General features: G+C 42.8%; 1 protein-coding gene and 4 non-coding genes across 5 annotated transcripts; all 5 read right to left on the bottom strand.

Moving 5' to 3' along the window:
• Nucleotides 1-7,084: 7,084 nt before the first annotated feature.
• Nucleotides 7,085-12,822, bottom strand: rpl17 (ribosomal protein L17). Its single transcript, XM_041197211.1, has 7 exons — nt 12,776-12,822; nt 11,782-11,831; nt 11,657-11,697; nt 10,396-10,530; nt 9,613-9,711; nt 7,817-8,008; nt 7,085-7,185 (listed from the first exon to the last, which is right to left on the bottom strand). Exons 2-7 carry the CDS (start codon nt 11,819-11,821, stop codon nt 7,138-7,140), a joined length of 555 nt encoding a protein of 184 aa, XP_041053145.1. The 5' UTR covers nt 11,822-11,831; nt 12,776-12,822; the 3' UTR covers nt 7,085-7,137.
• LOC121285825 lies at nt 7,394-7,466 on the bottom strand. Its single transcript, XR_005944795.1, has one exon. It is a non-coding gene; the product is annotated as a small nucleolar RNA SNORD58 (small nucleolar RNA).
• Nucleotides 10,037-10,102, bottom strand: LOC121285817. Its single transcript, XR_005944793.1, has one exon. It is a non-coding gene; the product is annotated as a small nucleolar RNA SNORD58 (small nucleolar RNA).
• On the bottom strand, nt 10,609-10,677 carry LOC121285814. Its single transcript, XR_005944791.1, has one exon. It is a non-coding gene; the product is annotated as a small nucleolar RNA SNORD58 (small nucleolar RNA).
• Nucleotides 12,043-12,108, bottom strand: LOC121285828. Its single transcript, XR_005944798.1, has one exon. It is a non-coding gene; the product is annotated as a small nucleolar RNA SNORD58 (small nucleolar RNA).
• Nucleotides 12,823-15,941: the final 3,119 nt, after the last annotated feature.

The raw sequence follows: 15,941 nt of genomic DNA, 5'->3' as shown, positions 1-15,941 counted from the left end.
CCTCAATCTCACCTTTCATTCCCCAAAATCCATCTCTCTCCACCATTTATATTCTCCAAAGTTTTCTTCACCATAGTAGCTGAAGGTATAGCTATTAATTGTGGGGCAATGGAAACCAGGGATTCTTAAAAGGCCAGAACTTATAAGTAGGGGTAGTTAAAAGAACTGGAGGAGCAGAGATCTCAGAAGGGTAGAGAGTTGCAGGCTACAGAGATACAGTGGACAAGGCCAATAATGAAGGATTTGAAAACAAGAATTATGCTGGACTTGTGATACTTGCTAAAAACTGACTTTAGTGGTGGGAAAATTGAGAATCTAGAACAAAATTATCAGTCACTTGGACATGAGTGACTTAATTAAGGAAAGCCAGTGTCATTGTTGGTTTCCTCATTATTAAAGAGCCTACGTGCATTGAGCTATCTGTTGTGTGTTCCAATGTGGCTGTGGAGCCCGATGGTCAGAATTTGGCGGTGGTTTGTAGAGTATCTCCTCTGTCTTCCGTAAGCTGATGATTAGTGCATTATCATCAGCCACTTTTGAAAAACAGTCCATGATCTTTGGCCATGCTCAAAGTGTGACACAAGGGCACAATCATCGGCAAACAGCAATCGCAGTATATTATCTCGGATACATTATTTGAGGATTTCAATTGTCAGGTTGAAGAGATTGCCATCTGTCCTGAATTGATGTATATTTGATCAAAATTTCCATCACATGCCCTAAAAAGCATAGCAGCAAAGAATATAGTGAAGAGCACAGGGGTCATGACACACTCTTTCTTCACACTGCTTGTTACATCGAAGGGGTCAGTATATTCACTGCAGTCAGCAACTCTAGCCGTCATTTCATCTTAAAACTGCTATATCAGATTTACTGCTGTATCAGATTTACAGTATCAGGACATCCAAGGTGGCTAAGACTCTCCACAAGGCTTCTCTTATTTTCTGTGTCAAAGACCATCATCAAGTCAATAAAGACAGAGTAGAGTCCCATCTGTTGTTTCAGCATTTCTCTTCATTTGCGATAGGGTGAAGATCATGAAATGCCTCTCCCTTTCCTGAACCCACTTTGACTTTCTCAGAGTGCACATTCTGCTATGTGGCTTACTTTTGCTGGTAGAACTTTTGCTTGAACCTTACCAGCTACACCACAAGCAGCGAGATTACTCTGTGTCAGTCAGACCAAATCCACAAGGGAAACTTGGTCACGCTATCACAATGGTTTTGCAATTTGTATTTATCATGAGATGTGTGCACTGAATTCAGAAGTAGAGTCCACCAAGACCTTTAAAGATTTTAAAAATTAAATTAAAATATTTATTAACAAAGTAAAAGATTTCACACATACGTAAGACTACAATTACTTGCGACTATAACAAAACCTAAAATTCCTAATTAGCCAGATTCCCAGTTATACCTCACCTTTAAGGCAACAGTCCAAAATAGATTTTAGATTTAAAACAGAACCAACAAGTTAACACAATACCCATTTGACAAGAGAAATCCAAATGGTTTCCCAAACTTCAAAAAGAACAGAAAATACTGGAAAAACTCAGCAGGTCTAGCAGCATCTGTGGAGAAACAGTCAATATTTCGAGTCCGTATGACCCTTCTTCAGAATTATTGATTTGAAAATTGATCATGCCACTTTAACAACATCATTTGGGTTTTCTTCAGAGGACAGCTGTTCCTCAAGTCTGAGCCTGAATTGTTTGTAGCACTCTCTGGATGCCAGTTTCTACACATCTATCCTTCTTGAGGGTCTAATGCATGTTGGTCTTATTTTCAGTGAGATAGTAAATTTCATCTTGGAGTGTAGCACCCTGTGGTCCATAGAGCTCTTTGCTCCTCTCATAACCCTGGTGATCATAACATATTTTATGTTGCTCTGCCATGTGATGATGAGGTCAACCTGATGCCAGTTTAGGCCCTGGGTGCAACCAAGTGTTTTGTGATTTGCCTTCGGTCTAAAGATGGTATTGGTGATTGACATATTCCAGCTGGTGCAAAGACTCAAGGGGCTGAAGAACAAATTTCGGAATGATAAGGTTTGGTACAACATTAAACATGAATTTTTAAAAAAAACATGTATGAAAAGAAACAACTTGCTAAGCAAAAAAAAGTCAAAATAAGAAATTGATATTTTTTAAAAAATGAGTAATAAATAAGATGACCATTCGAGTGTGAAAGGGTAAGAGTGTGTGTGCATGTGTGTCCAGCTCTCTCCCAGGCTCGGGTGCTCACTCACTCACCCACTATAAGAGTGGGTGAGAGAGAGAGTGATGATATGTGCGGTTGAGGGTAAATGACAGCCCTGAGACTGAGTGTGAGCCAGGCACACACTCTCTCCTCCCTCTCACACAATCACCCACCACTCTCATACCCACTCTTCTCACATGCACACTCACCATTCTTAAGCACACATAATTAACATTATAAGAATGGTCAGTCCTGTGTTTGGATGGGTAATAAGAGTAGACAGGTCAGTCAGGTATCTGGATTGGATGTTTACAGTAAAAGTGATGTCAATAATCCATATGGATGGGTGTTCCAACGCTCCAGTTTTGCTAAAACAAATTGGATTGTGCTGTAATCTTAGTTAAAAATCCACCTATTGTATGGTTCAGGGACATTGTGTGCAAACCACCCACTTCTCACACCCACTCACCCTCACTCGCTAATTCGGCAGGGAGGGGGTGCAATAAGAGGGGGTGGGGAATGTGGCAAGAGCCAGGGAAGTGGGAGAGAACAGGGGGAAAGCGGCAAGAGCCCAAGGAAATTGCAGAGAGCCGCTGGGAAATGGTGAGAGAGCAGCGGAAATGTGATGGGAGCTGGCAGAAGTGGAAGAGAATGGGGGGAAACACGATGGGAGCTAGGGGATTGTTGCGAGAGCCAGTTGGGGAAGCAGTGAGAGTCGGTGGGGGGAAGCGGGGTGAGAGCCAGGGGCAAGTGGGGTGAGAGTTGGGGGCAAGTGGGTGAGAGCTGGAGAAGTGGGGAGAGAAAATGGGTGGAATATGTGAGTGGGGGGGAATGGGGAGAGAGCTGGAGAAGCAGGGAGAGAAAATGGGGGGAATGTGTGAGCAGCGGGGGAGGGGATTTGTGGAGAGAGCATTAGGAGCAGGGGTGTGCAGGGAGAGAGCTCTTTAGCTTGCCTATTGAGAAGAATGTGTAGTCTACTGATGGATACATTAGCTGGCTCTCCTCCTCAAGGTGGGTTTTGCTTCAAGCAGCAATGTCAATATTGTGTTGCGATAGCTACCTGTCAACCAGAACAATTCTGCATTGGGGTTGGGAGCTGTTGTCTTTATCAAGTAGAGTTCATACGTTTCAAGAAGCTAAATAGTTTCCTTTTCTTCTTTTTATCTCACCTGCAATTTACTATATCATACGGGTGCATACTAAGGGAGTGCACTTCAGGAAATAACTGGATACGTGAAGAAGTCGGTAAGGTGTACACACAAGACATACCTGCGCATGAATAGATTACGTTGGAGATGGATTGGCCAGCCCCACCTTCTCGGTCTTGCACATCTGTTCTTAATGGCTTGACAAGGAGATGCGGTCAACTGCAGTGGATGATCAGCATCTTCTGCGCCCAATCCAATGAACTTTGCAGCTGTCCACACAGCTGTGCTGCAATGCTTTCAATTCCAGTAAGGAAATACCATTTCTTCTGCTACATCCGTCAAGGCACTTTTTTCTTGTGCACTTGAGAGGGTGGTTTGAGATGGGCGTTCTCCCTCATGTAGACACCAGCCCATATGCCACACGGCCTGATCTGCAAACTGACAGTTACCAAGATGTGGCCACTGTTGTGCACAAGTAGCTACATGGAGCTACTGGTGAGAGCTGGGTATTGAGGACTAGGTGTAGTTATCCATCCAGCTATGAAGTAGGATATGGCTGACTCCTGCAAAAGGGATTACCTCCAACAGACATTCCACACATCTCTTTCCAGCACAGACATGCTAAATGCATCATGTTTAACTTGATTGGATATTTTGATGACGTAACAGAGAGGGTTGATGAGGGTAATGTGGTGTACGTGGACTTCCAAAAGGTATTTGATAAAGTGCCACATAATAGGTTTTGCAGAAAAGTTGAAGACAATGGAATAAAAGGAACAATGAGCGCATAGATATGAAACAGTAGTGATGAATGGTTGCTTTTCAGATTGGGGAAGAAGGTACATTGTGGGGTTCTCCTGGTGTCGGCACTGGAACCCACTGTTTTTCTTGATATATATAATGACCCAGACTTGCGTAGTGGTGTGGTGTTAAGTTCACTCAGGGAGTCCGACTTGCTGAGTCAATATGCACTTTTTAACATGCATGCTGTAGTCTGGATCCATGAATATTATGATGAGGCTCCAATGTTCTTTCCACGGCTGACCAGCAATCTCTCCTGCTCTTTCTGCATGCCATTGGTGTGTGTTGGAAGGATTTGCAAATTGATACTTGACCTGGAGTTGGACTTGAACCTGGAGCTTCTGGCTCAGAGGCTGCGACACTATCCACTGCATAAGACACCCCAGACTTGTGTAGAGGGCACAATTTCAAAATTTGCATATGACACAAAACTTGGAAGTACTGAGAGTTGTGAGGATAGTGATAAACTTCAAGAAGCCAAAGATAGGATGGTGGAATGGATAGAGAATAGCTGATGAAATTTAACAGTAAATTGTGAAGTGATACATTTTGGTAGAAAGAGTGATAGACCTTATAGAAAGTGGTACAATTATAAAGTATTGCAGGAACAGAGATTTTGGGGGTTGGGGGTGGAGGTGCACAAATCATTGAAGGCAGCAGGGCAGGTTGAACAAGTGGTTATAAAGGAATACAGGATCCTGGACTTTGTAAATAGAAGCATAGAGTACAAAGACAAGGAAATTATGAAGAAAGTTTATAAAACAAGGAGGATGTAAAAGCTTTAGAGGCTACAGAAAAGATTTGAGAATTATTCCAGGGTTGAGGGACTTCCGTTATGTAGGTAGTACCTGAAAAGAGAAACACTTGCAGGGCATTACAGGCTGAATGGTCTTCCGTGCTGTAACCATGCTGATTCAATTAGACAACAGACAAGAACAGAATCAGGCTCACCTGGATTTCCAGTTAGGAACAGATTTATGGCACAGGGTGACATTTCACCTAATCTTTTTTTGCAGTGCATGGATGATTTATTTAAGTATATAGTTCATTTTTTTGTACAGCCATGCTTGTGTTGTAATTTAAAGGGGCAGACCTGTGTGCAGCCTGTGCTGTGAATTTCAGGTAACTGTGCAGCTTACATTTATATAGCACCTTCAGTGTAATAAAATATCCCAAGGTGCTTCATAACATTATAAAACATGACACCAAACCACGTAAGGAGATATGTCAGATAGCCAAAAGCTTGGTTCAAAGGAATGTCTTAAATTGGGATGTTCAAGGTGCTAGAATTAGATGAGTACAGATATGAAGGTTATAGGGCTGGAGATTACAGAGATAGGGACTGCAAGCCATGGAGGAATTTGAAGGTCAGTGAGCACTGGGGTGATAGGTGAACAGAACTTTTTAAATGCAATAAGGGTTTCTACTTCTATCATCTTTCAGAATCCCAATACTCGTTACTCGTTGGGTGGAAAACAAATGACTAGATTTCCCTCCAATCCTTCCAAGATTATTAGTCATAGGCATCTGTCTGTTAGAGAGACAAGGTTATTTAGATTAACAGGCACCACTGTGGATCAGGCATGGCAAGGCAAGGAAGCAGGCCTCTATGAACTAATACAACGTATTACTTGAAAGTTATACCCTTTGATGATTGATCTCTGCTAACAAAGAGTGGACAGGAAGAACCTATCTAGCCCCTCAATTTTATTCACCTGCTAAATTGCTCTCAGCCTCTGCACCAAAGAAAATAAGCCCAGTCTAATTGTTCTTAAGCTAAAATTCTTCATTCCAGGCACTATCATCTCTTCCATAGAGATAAAAACAAAAAAACTGCGGATGCTGGAAATCCAAAACAAAAACAAAATTACCTGGAAAAACTCAGCAGGTCTGGCAGCATCGGTGGAGAAGAAAAGAGTTGACGTTTCGAGTCCTCATGACCCTTCGACAGTTATCCTTTTGTTTACCTTCTGTGGGCCAATGTATTTGTATAAAACCTGCAGTGACCTCAGCATGTCAGCATTCAATGCACATAATGCAGAACATGACCGTGCTGGATTACGTACCCAGAGTAGCTCATCAAAATCCACTCAGACAAGAATGGCCACTTGGTAAATACAGCAGTAATAGGCCATTTGAGCCTGCTGCACCATTCAATAAGATCATGGCTGATTTGGTTGTGGTCTCAGCTCCAATTTCCTGTCTGGCCCACATAACCCTTGGCTTCCATGCCCAACAAAAATCTAACTCTGCCTTGAATAAATTCCAATGACCCAAGCTCCACTGTTCTGGGGAAGAGAATACTACACACTGATGATGCTTTGGGTGGAAAAAATTCTCATCTTTGTACTAAAAGGATGTCCTCTTATTTTTAAACACGTCCCTAAATTTTTGGCCCCCTCCCCACAAGAGGAAACATCTGGGTATCCAGGTAAGATACTTTAATGAACCAGAGTTCATCAACAAAACATCTTTGTCCCTCTGCAATATGTTTCACCCATTATTGCTAAAACTCAATCTGGCTCCATTTGCTTCCAGCTTGGAAATTGAATACCCTTATGGCTTCCATCATAAACTCCACCCTACAAAATCCTAAAATAAAAGCAAAATACCGTGGATGCTGGAAATACTCGGGTCTGGAAGCATCTGTGGAGAGAAGCCGAGTCGCTGTTTCAAATCGAACATGACACTTCTTCAGAATATTTTGAGCACATTGTTTTTATTCCACCATCTACTGTTTGCAGCCTGGGCCCTTTGGGAAAGACTGGTCTGCCTTTTTTCCCACCAATATAAAACTGATTAGTCTACCTATTGGAAGCCTCAAAACCTATTAGAATCCCATCTCATGCTATTTTCTTCCATACCAGGGGCAGATTGGAAGTCTGTTTCTGAAGTCAGCTGACGGAGGCTGAACAATAACCAGTCAAGTTCCAAAAGTGGTTTCAAATAGTTTACTGTATGTACAGAAATTGCTGCAAAACGAGTAAAATTTAATCCCGTGCCATAAGCTTTTGCTTCTTCAGCTTCTTCTGGGAAACCTAAAAAAGAAAATTGGAAAAAAGAAATCACTCCAGTGTTACCATGCAAAAGTTAAAAATAGCTACTCAAAACAACTCAATGTAAAGGTGATCAATAAAAAAGTGATTATTTTGTTCTAGAGCAGTACATTGAGTTGTAAACTCTGAACACCCAGATGTTAAATTTATGAAGTGCAAAACTGCAGAGTAGAAAGTGGAGCTGAATGTAATTGCTCAGATTATAAATTAGTTTGTTTTCATGGTTAATATCCAAAGGTGTCCTAAGTTGGTCATCACTGCAACTACACATTTCAGCAACCACAGTACAGGACACATTAAGTCTTGTACCATTACTCAAGTAATTAATTCAGAGAATTAACATCTAGCTTGGAACCAACAAGAAGCAGGTGCCAACTTAAATGCTGGGTTCTTAAAAAATAAGTAATTTTGTTGTGAAGTGAGAGAATGCAGGAAATACTCGGCTGTTCCGACACAGGGTTATTGACCAGAAACATTGTTTCTATTGACAGATGCTATCTGACCTGAGTATTTCCAAACATTTTCTGTTCTTACTTCAGAATTTCAGCATTTGCATACAAAGAACCCAGTCATTTGATATCTCATAATTCAGAGGGAGGAAATAAGAAATCACCTTTTTCTTCTGAACAACCTCCTCCTCTGGTTTCGGAACAATCTGCTCCTTCTCAGTGAGGATCATCTCTATGTGGCATGGTGAGCTCATGTATGGGTTGATACGACCATGGGCACGGTAGGTCCGTCGGCGCATCTTAGGTGCCTTGTTCACTTGAATGTGCTCAATCACTAAGGAATCCACATCCAGACCCTTAAAAAGTAATTACTTTAAATAAATAGAATATTTATTTATCCACAACCAATGCAATCATTCCAGTGGTCACATTCTCCTAATACTTAGTCTAAACTGATCAATCGCTACAGCACATGGCTCACTTGTTTGAAATCTACAGCAGTGTAGTATTAGAATACCTACCACATTTTTACCGCATCAATTTTTACTACAAACAAGCACATGATAAACATCACAGTACAGTCAGCAACTTTATAATAGGGCTATATTGAATGATCAGCATCTATTCAAAGTGCACGGATGATACGACAGTTGGAAGCATTGCGAACTGTGGAGGATAGTATAGAACTTCAAGAGGACATAGACAAGTTGGTGGAATGGGCAGACACGTGGCAGATGTGGTTCAATGTGGAGAAATGTAACACGATTCAATTTGCTAGGAAGAACATGGAGAGTCAATATAAAGGGCACAAGTCTAAAACAGGTGTGGGAGCTGAGGGACCTTGGTGTATACCTGCATAAGTCATTGAAGGTGGCTGGACAGGTTGAGAATGGTTAATAAAACAAATGGTATTCTGGGTTTTATCAATAGGCATAGGGTACAAGAGCAAGGAGGCTATGTTGAACTTAGTTTGGCCTCAGCTAGAAGTTTTGACTTCAGTTCTGGGCACCGCACTTAAGGATGTGAAGGCATTAGAGAGGGTGCAGAAAAGATTCACGGGAATGGTTGCAGGAATGAAGCACTTAGGTTGTGAAGATAGTTTGGAGATGTTAGGGTCGTTTTCCTTAGAGAAAAAAAAATATATCTGATAGAGGTATTCAAAATCATGATGGTCTGGACAGGCTCTCATTCAGAGCCAGTAAAGACACAATGGGCCAAATGGCCTCCTTCTGCACCACAATAATTCTGATTCCATGATCTCGTCTGATGTGGATGTCAAAACGCAAATCTTTTTACTTTCCCATTATACCATTAACTTTTTGAAAAAAAACAAAGCTAAACTAGGGCAAGGGAAGGTTCATACAACAACTTTCTCCAAGCAGCGCTAAAATGACAACCCACACCAGTGCCAATTTTTAAACTGACACCGCACCGCAAGTTCTGTCAGATGGGTGCAGCTGCAATAACACTCAAGGTCCTCAACACTATCCAGGAGAAAGCAGTGTGCTTTATCAGCAACGTATTCACTAGCCTAAGCATGTACCTCTTCCATAACGGATGTATCTTGGCTGCAATGCAGACTATCCACATAAATACAGCAGATATTGAAGACCTACTGTACCTTCTCAAAACAATAAATGCCGACAATGCAAGTGACAGCAAAAGTGCATGTAATCATGAGATGGGAACTTTTTATGGTGCAATGGCAAAAATGTGAGGCCGATTCAAGACATAGAAATAAAGATATGGTCACTGAGAAAAATATATTGTTTTCATGTAGTCAAAGAAGTCCTGAGATGGTCACCATCATAACTACAATGTATTTCAAAATTAAGTCACACTGAAATAAAGTGCTCCCCAGAAAACTTCATTCAATTACAACTAAACCGATTCCACTTCTAAAGTTTCAGCAACGATGGATGCAAACATACTTTAAGATACATTGATCAGTATCACATACCTTGAGTTCTGCATTGCTCTCTGCATTCTTTAGCATGTGCAGCAGAAATTCTGCGCTCTTTTTAGGCCAACGACCTTGTGTCCATCGCCAGGCCTTAGCCTTTACAACAAAAGCAGAAGTTAATTTATTCCACATATACCTCAAGTAAATTTTAAAAATATCTGCTCCTGATGGGGCACCCAAATCTCCACCAGCTATTCAGCATAATTCTCGGTCTAAAAACTAACAAGGACTTCAATGGAAAACTTAGGAATGCAAGCTTGGCCTCAGGAACTCCCAATGCCTGTGCCCTTATACCCAACTACGTTTGATTTCTGGCAATGTATTTGAAGACCCTTCTTTGCTTCAGAACTACTGCTGCACCCAGCTGCTAGATTATACCCTCACCAGCAGATTGTTTCCTCCCCATAAAGCTCAAAATGTGGCAGCTCAGATATTTAATTGTTTTCACGATTATTCCAAAGGTGTCCTAAGATGGTCCTCACTGCAACCACATTCTGCGAAGTCAGAATTACAAAATATTCTGTTTTAAGCAAGATTCCCCAGTTCCTGACAGCGAATTACAATACGGTCAGATCAATTCTGCAGTTTTCACTTTAAGCTGATGATGTATGCTTATTGAAATTTACACCAATAAGAGTGTCCCTACGTCCCTGATGCAGAAGCCAGGAACATTTCCTCGTGTTTAAATAGCACGATACAAATTACTGCAAAAGATTACGTTAAGTGATATACATAGCAACTTATATGCATGATTTACTTTCTCTTAAACTTCAAACTCACTTGTGCACACCTGCCAACTCCACCGTTGTAACGTCGGAAAGGGACACACTGCCTCTTAATCACAACATCCTTCAGGAACTTGGTCGCTTTGCGGATGTGCATGCCTTTGATGGTCTGGGCAGTCTCGCGAGTATTCTAGGAAAATAACATTTTCGGTTACTGATTAAGCTAGTCACATTCACTGCCCCAGTTAGTACAGTCTATCTGAATGTGGTTGCTCAGGACATTTAATTATTTTTTCATGATTATTCCAAAGGTGTCCTAAGATGGTCATCACCGCAACCACATTCTGGGAAGTCAGAAATACAAAACTATTTACTATCCTTTCCACTTGACCAAAGGACAATAAAGGCCAATCATGTAATGGGTAGTAGGCCAGACTGAGTATGGGTGAAGGTCCCTTTCCTTGAATACAGCAAAACCTGTAAATCACATAACATGGACAGCATATTCTTTCATGGGATAGAAGTGTTCCTGGCAAGGCCAGCATTTGCTGCTCACACCTAATTGCCCTTAAGGTTGTTGGAAGGGGAAAGGTGTTGAGCTGTCTCCAATTTTAGTTTTTACTGTATTAACAAATGTGTTCAATTCAATTTCACCATAGTGCGACTTCAACACAAACTCTGGGTTGGAAGTACAGTACATCAAACAAGCCACTAGGGTACCGCAACCAACTTGAGGTCAACTACTTCAGCAAAGACAAGTAGTCTTCCTGGTCTATACATTACAGTAATACAGCCCCTTTATGTTTCGTGGCACTTTATTACATCGAGCCACTCAAGGTAATATTAGGGGAGATAGCCAAACATTTGATCAAAGCCCTAAGTTAAAAGGAATGCCTTAAACAGGGGGAAAAAAAAGTAGAGGGGTTTAGGAAGGGAACTCCATAGCTTAGGTCTTTGGGAGCCGAAGGCGCAATTGCTAATGGTGGAGCGATTACAGTCAAGGATGGTGAAGTGGCCAGAATTAGGAGAGTGCAGCTTTCTCGAGGTTTGTGTAGCTGCAAGATTGTAGGGATAGGTATGAGAGGCACCAAGGAGGGATTTGAAAACAAGAACGAGAATTTTTAAAGTGACAAGACAATGCAATAAACCACCAAACCACACGAATATTTTGTTGTAAAACCTAGTCCACCTATCCCTAAATTAAGTTACGAATAACATTGTATCATTGATCTTTTGTAGGTCAAATTCATTCTGATCATTCCTGCTTATATCTTACTAGCAAGAAAGAACTTTCATAGAGCAGAAGTAAGACTTACCTTGAAGTGCACTCGCAAGTTGGAGCCCCTTGCCTTGCATGCTGTGAAAAAATACAAAGGCAGGTAAACCAGCTGCATTACCCACTCACTACAAGTTAAGACTTTACAAAAAGTAAATTACTTACATTTGGTGGGGTTCTCTGGGTCTAATGAATAGCGGACCATTTTCAGAGAACTAGGAAGAAAGGCAAGGTAAATTTAAGTTCATTAAATATTATTCCACATTAGAAACATAAAATTCTAAAATTTTATAGCCTAACCCTAGATTTTAGTTCTACTTCTAACATAGGACTTATCTTCATAATGCTTCAGAATAACTAATACCCATCGACTGTAAAAGCCTTAGCAGGGCATGGGATAAGTACTTCTGCAAAGACTCACAAGTGGAAGCTCAGAATTAGAAATGTTTTCATGATTATTCCAAAGGTGTCCTAAGAAAATCATCATTGCAACCACATTACGGAGCCCTGTTCCAAGGTGCCCCTTTTGTAAAAAAAAAAGCAAAGCATTTAATTGTCAAACATACACCCCCAGAGGCGTTTCACACTAGATAATCGATAATCAGGAGTACTCAAACCGGATGGATAACTAAAACACATGTGAACCATGATTAAAAATCAGTTCACAATAGGCGATTCGCAACTCGACAAGATAAAGACCGAAACAAATAATTAAAAATGGAATAAGAAAAGTCCAGCCGCCCAACCGAGTCTTTTCATTCGGCAGCTCCTGTGTGGGTTAAAGCCGAAACCTGGCAGCTTCGGGCCCACCTAGAAGGCGAATATCCAAGATCGTCGAACATAAACCCTGTAGCCCCAACATTTTTTAAAAAAACCTCACAATCAAAAGGGAAAAACTCTAACATAAAGGCTTTTCACAGTGCGGGGCCCATCCAGGCAGTCATTTTGTTGCGCGCTCGGCCTCTGCAGCTTTCAAACCAGTTTTGATTTTTTATAGCAAAAACTGATTCGAAAGGCAACATCGAGCGGTTAAAGTCGTTTATCGAGCTGTGGCACCATTACTCGTGAGGATGTGGTATCTGGAGTTCGGATGGCTGAGATTGGGAGTGGATTGTTTATCTGTCTTAACCCCCCCATAATGTCTCTGCCTCACACTCACCTCGGCCGCCAACAGGGAAAGAGAGAGCAGAGGCTCACGGGAGCACAAATCGCAGGGCTCCTCTCGCGAGACTTTCCCCCAATCCTGACGCACCGCCTCTCGCGACACTTCCCCACCATGACGCCTCTGGTTTGCTGCCAACGCTGGGCATGCGCATTACAAAAATAAAATAATGCGGATACTGGACATCTGAAACAAAAGCAGGAAATGCTGGAACAACTCAGCAGGTCTGATAGCATCTGTAGGTGAAGGGTCATACGGGGTCGAAACATTAACTCTGTTTCTCTCTCCACAGATGCTGCTGAGCTGTTCCAGCATTTCCGGTTTCTGTTCCGGGCATGTGCACTGGTACTGTTTTACTCAATGATGTCATTGCCAGCGGCCAGGAGCAGGGATGCTTTTCAACAGCTCATAAAGACGGTGATTAAAAAAGCCTCACCTTCACCCTGGTCCACTCCTCCATCACCCTCTATACCTCAAACCCCTCCCAGGGCACCTTCCCATGCAACCGCAGAAGGTGTAACACCTGTCCCTTTACTTCCCCTCTCCTCACCGTCCAAGGGCCCAAACACTCCTTTCAAGTGAAGCAGTATTTCACTTGCACTTCCCTCAATTTAGTCTACAGCATTCGCTGCTCCCAGTGCGGTTTCCTCTACATTGGAGAGACCAAACACAGACTGGGTGACCGCTTTGCAGAACACCTTCGGTCTGTCCGCAAGTATGACCCAGAACTCCCTGTCGCTTGCCATTTCAACACTCCACCCTGCTCTCATGCCCACATGTCCGTCTTTGGCCTGCTGCAATGTTCAATGCAAATTGGAGGAACAGCACCTCATCTTCCGATTAGGCACTTTACCGTCTTCCGGACTTAATATTGAGTTCAACAATTTCAGATCATGAACTCTCTCTTCCATCCCCACCCCCTTTCCGATCCCCCTTTTCCAATAATTTATAATTTTTTTACAAATATATTTTTCTTTTCCCTCCTATTTTTAAATTTATTTCGATCTATTGTTTCATCTCCACCTTTTAGCCTATTTCGATCCCTTCCCCCCACCCCACCCCCACTAGGGCCATCTGTCACATGCTCATCCTGCTTTCTACCCTTAATGTCCCCATTAGCACATCCTTTAGATAATATCACCACCATCAACACCTCTTTGTCCTTTTGTCTATGACATCTTTGGCAGTCTCTTCTTGGCCTCCACCTATCGCTGGTCCCCTATCGAGCTCTATCTGTCCTACTCACCCCCCTCTACCAGTTTATATTTCATCTCATTTCTATACGTCTTATTTCTGATGAAGGGTCATACGGACTCGAAACATCAACTGTATCCCTCTCTGCAGATGCTATCGGACCTGCTGAGTTTTTCCAGGTATTTTTATTTTTGTTCTAGATTTCCAGCATCCGCAGTATTTTGCTTTCACCCAGTTTCTGAGCAGGTGGGCTTCTTCTTAGACTGTCCCTCGGGGTCGAGGATGACTTGCTTCCACACTAAGAATGTGTTCTCAGGTGATTGAAGTGTCCAACGTGTGACCTACTGTCACAGGTGGGGCAGAGGTGGTAGGGGGGAACGGGTGGGTGAGATACCTGGATTGCCACGCGCTCCTTTTGCTGTCGACGCTTGGCTTCAGCTAGCCCTTGGCAATGAGACTCGAGATGTTCAACTCCTTCCTGGATGCTTTCCTCCCACTGCAGGTGGTCTTGGGCCATGGATTCCCAGATATTGGTGGGGATGTTGCACTTTTTCAAGGAGGCTTTGAAGGTGCCCTTAAAGCGTTTCCTCTGCTCTCCTGGGGCTTGCTTGCCGTGTCGAAGCTCTGTGTAGACCGTTTGTTTCGGGTGTCTCGTGTCAGGCATTTGGACGATGTGGCCTGCCCAGCGAAGCTGATAGAGCATGATCAATGCTTTGATGCTGGGGATGTTGGCCTGTTGATCCAGGTCCCTGGAAACCACTTGCAACGATGTCATGGAGTAAAACAGTAGAATTGCACACACACGGCATTGGCAGCAAACGCAGCCAAGATTTCCCGTTCCTGGCACACCGCCTGTTGTGAGATTTCCCGTTCCTGGAACACCGCCTGTCGCGAGATTTCCCATTCCTGGCACACCGCCTGTCGCGAGATTTCCCATTCCTGGCACACCGCCTGTCGCGAGATTTCCCGTTCCTGGCACACCGCCTGTCGCGAGATTTCCCGTTCCTGGCACACCGCCTGTCGTGAGATTTCCCGTTCCTGGCACACCACCTGTCACGAGATTTCCCATTCCTGGCACACCGCCTGTCGTGAGATTTCCCGTTCCTGGCACACCGCCTGTCTTGAGATTTCCCGTTCCTGGCACACCGCCTGTTGTGAGGTTACCCCAACTTGGCACACCACCTCTTTTGAGATCTCATGTTAGGTGTTAGGGACTGTCTGCATTTATCTATTAACTCTTCATTTCCTAAAATAACCCAGAGACGTAAAATGATTACAGCCGAGAAGGAGGCCATTTGGCCCATGGTGTTTGCACCCTCCAATCCCTTTTCCCCATAGCCTTGCAAATTTTTTCTCTTCAGCTGTTTTTGAAAGCCACAATGAATCTGCCTCTACCACACTCAGGTAGCTCATTCCAAAAACTACTTGCTGCAAAAAATGTTTCCTCATGTTGCTGTTGGTTCTTTTGCCATTTACTTTTAATTGGTATCCTCTGTTGCTCGGCCCTTTGCCAGTGAGAACTGTTTCTCTCTGTTTACTCCGTCCAGAGCCCTCATGATCTTGAACACTCCTATCAATTCTCCTTGAACATCTCCATCCTTAAAGAGGGCAGAGTTCAGTATTTAAGTGCCAAAGAAATAGCTGGCCATTTGCAACACCTTTGGCCATGTCTTAAGGTCTGCACTATTATAGATTAGTGTGACCAGATGTCCTGGTTTTGCTGAGACTGTCCCAGTTTTTCATTCAATGTCCAGTGTTCTGATAATTGCTTCAAAATAGTCCAAATTTCCTGGTTTTTGCCTTTTCACTTTGTGACAAATGGAAACTGGGCCTGGGGTGAGAAAAACTGTGTGAAATTTCATCCTTCCTGTAAACATTGCATTGCATTGCATGCTGCAGACCTGATTCGTCCCCCCACCGCTCGACCTTGATGATTTCAAGGCAGTTATCACTATATTTTTTGCCCCAA

This window comes from Carcharodon carcharias, chromosome 1 (genome assembly GCF_017639515.1).
Source record: "Carcharodon carcharias isolate sCarCar2 chromosome 1, sCarCar2.pri, whole genome shotgun sequence".
Taxonomy (NCBI): Eukaryota; Metazoa; Chordata; class Chondrichthyes; order Lamniformes; family Lamnidae; genus Carcharodon; species Carcharodon carcharias.
Note: the sequence above shows the minus strand (reverse complement) of the source record. Positions and strands in the feature narration are given on the sequence as shown.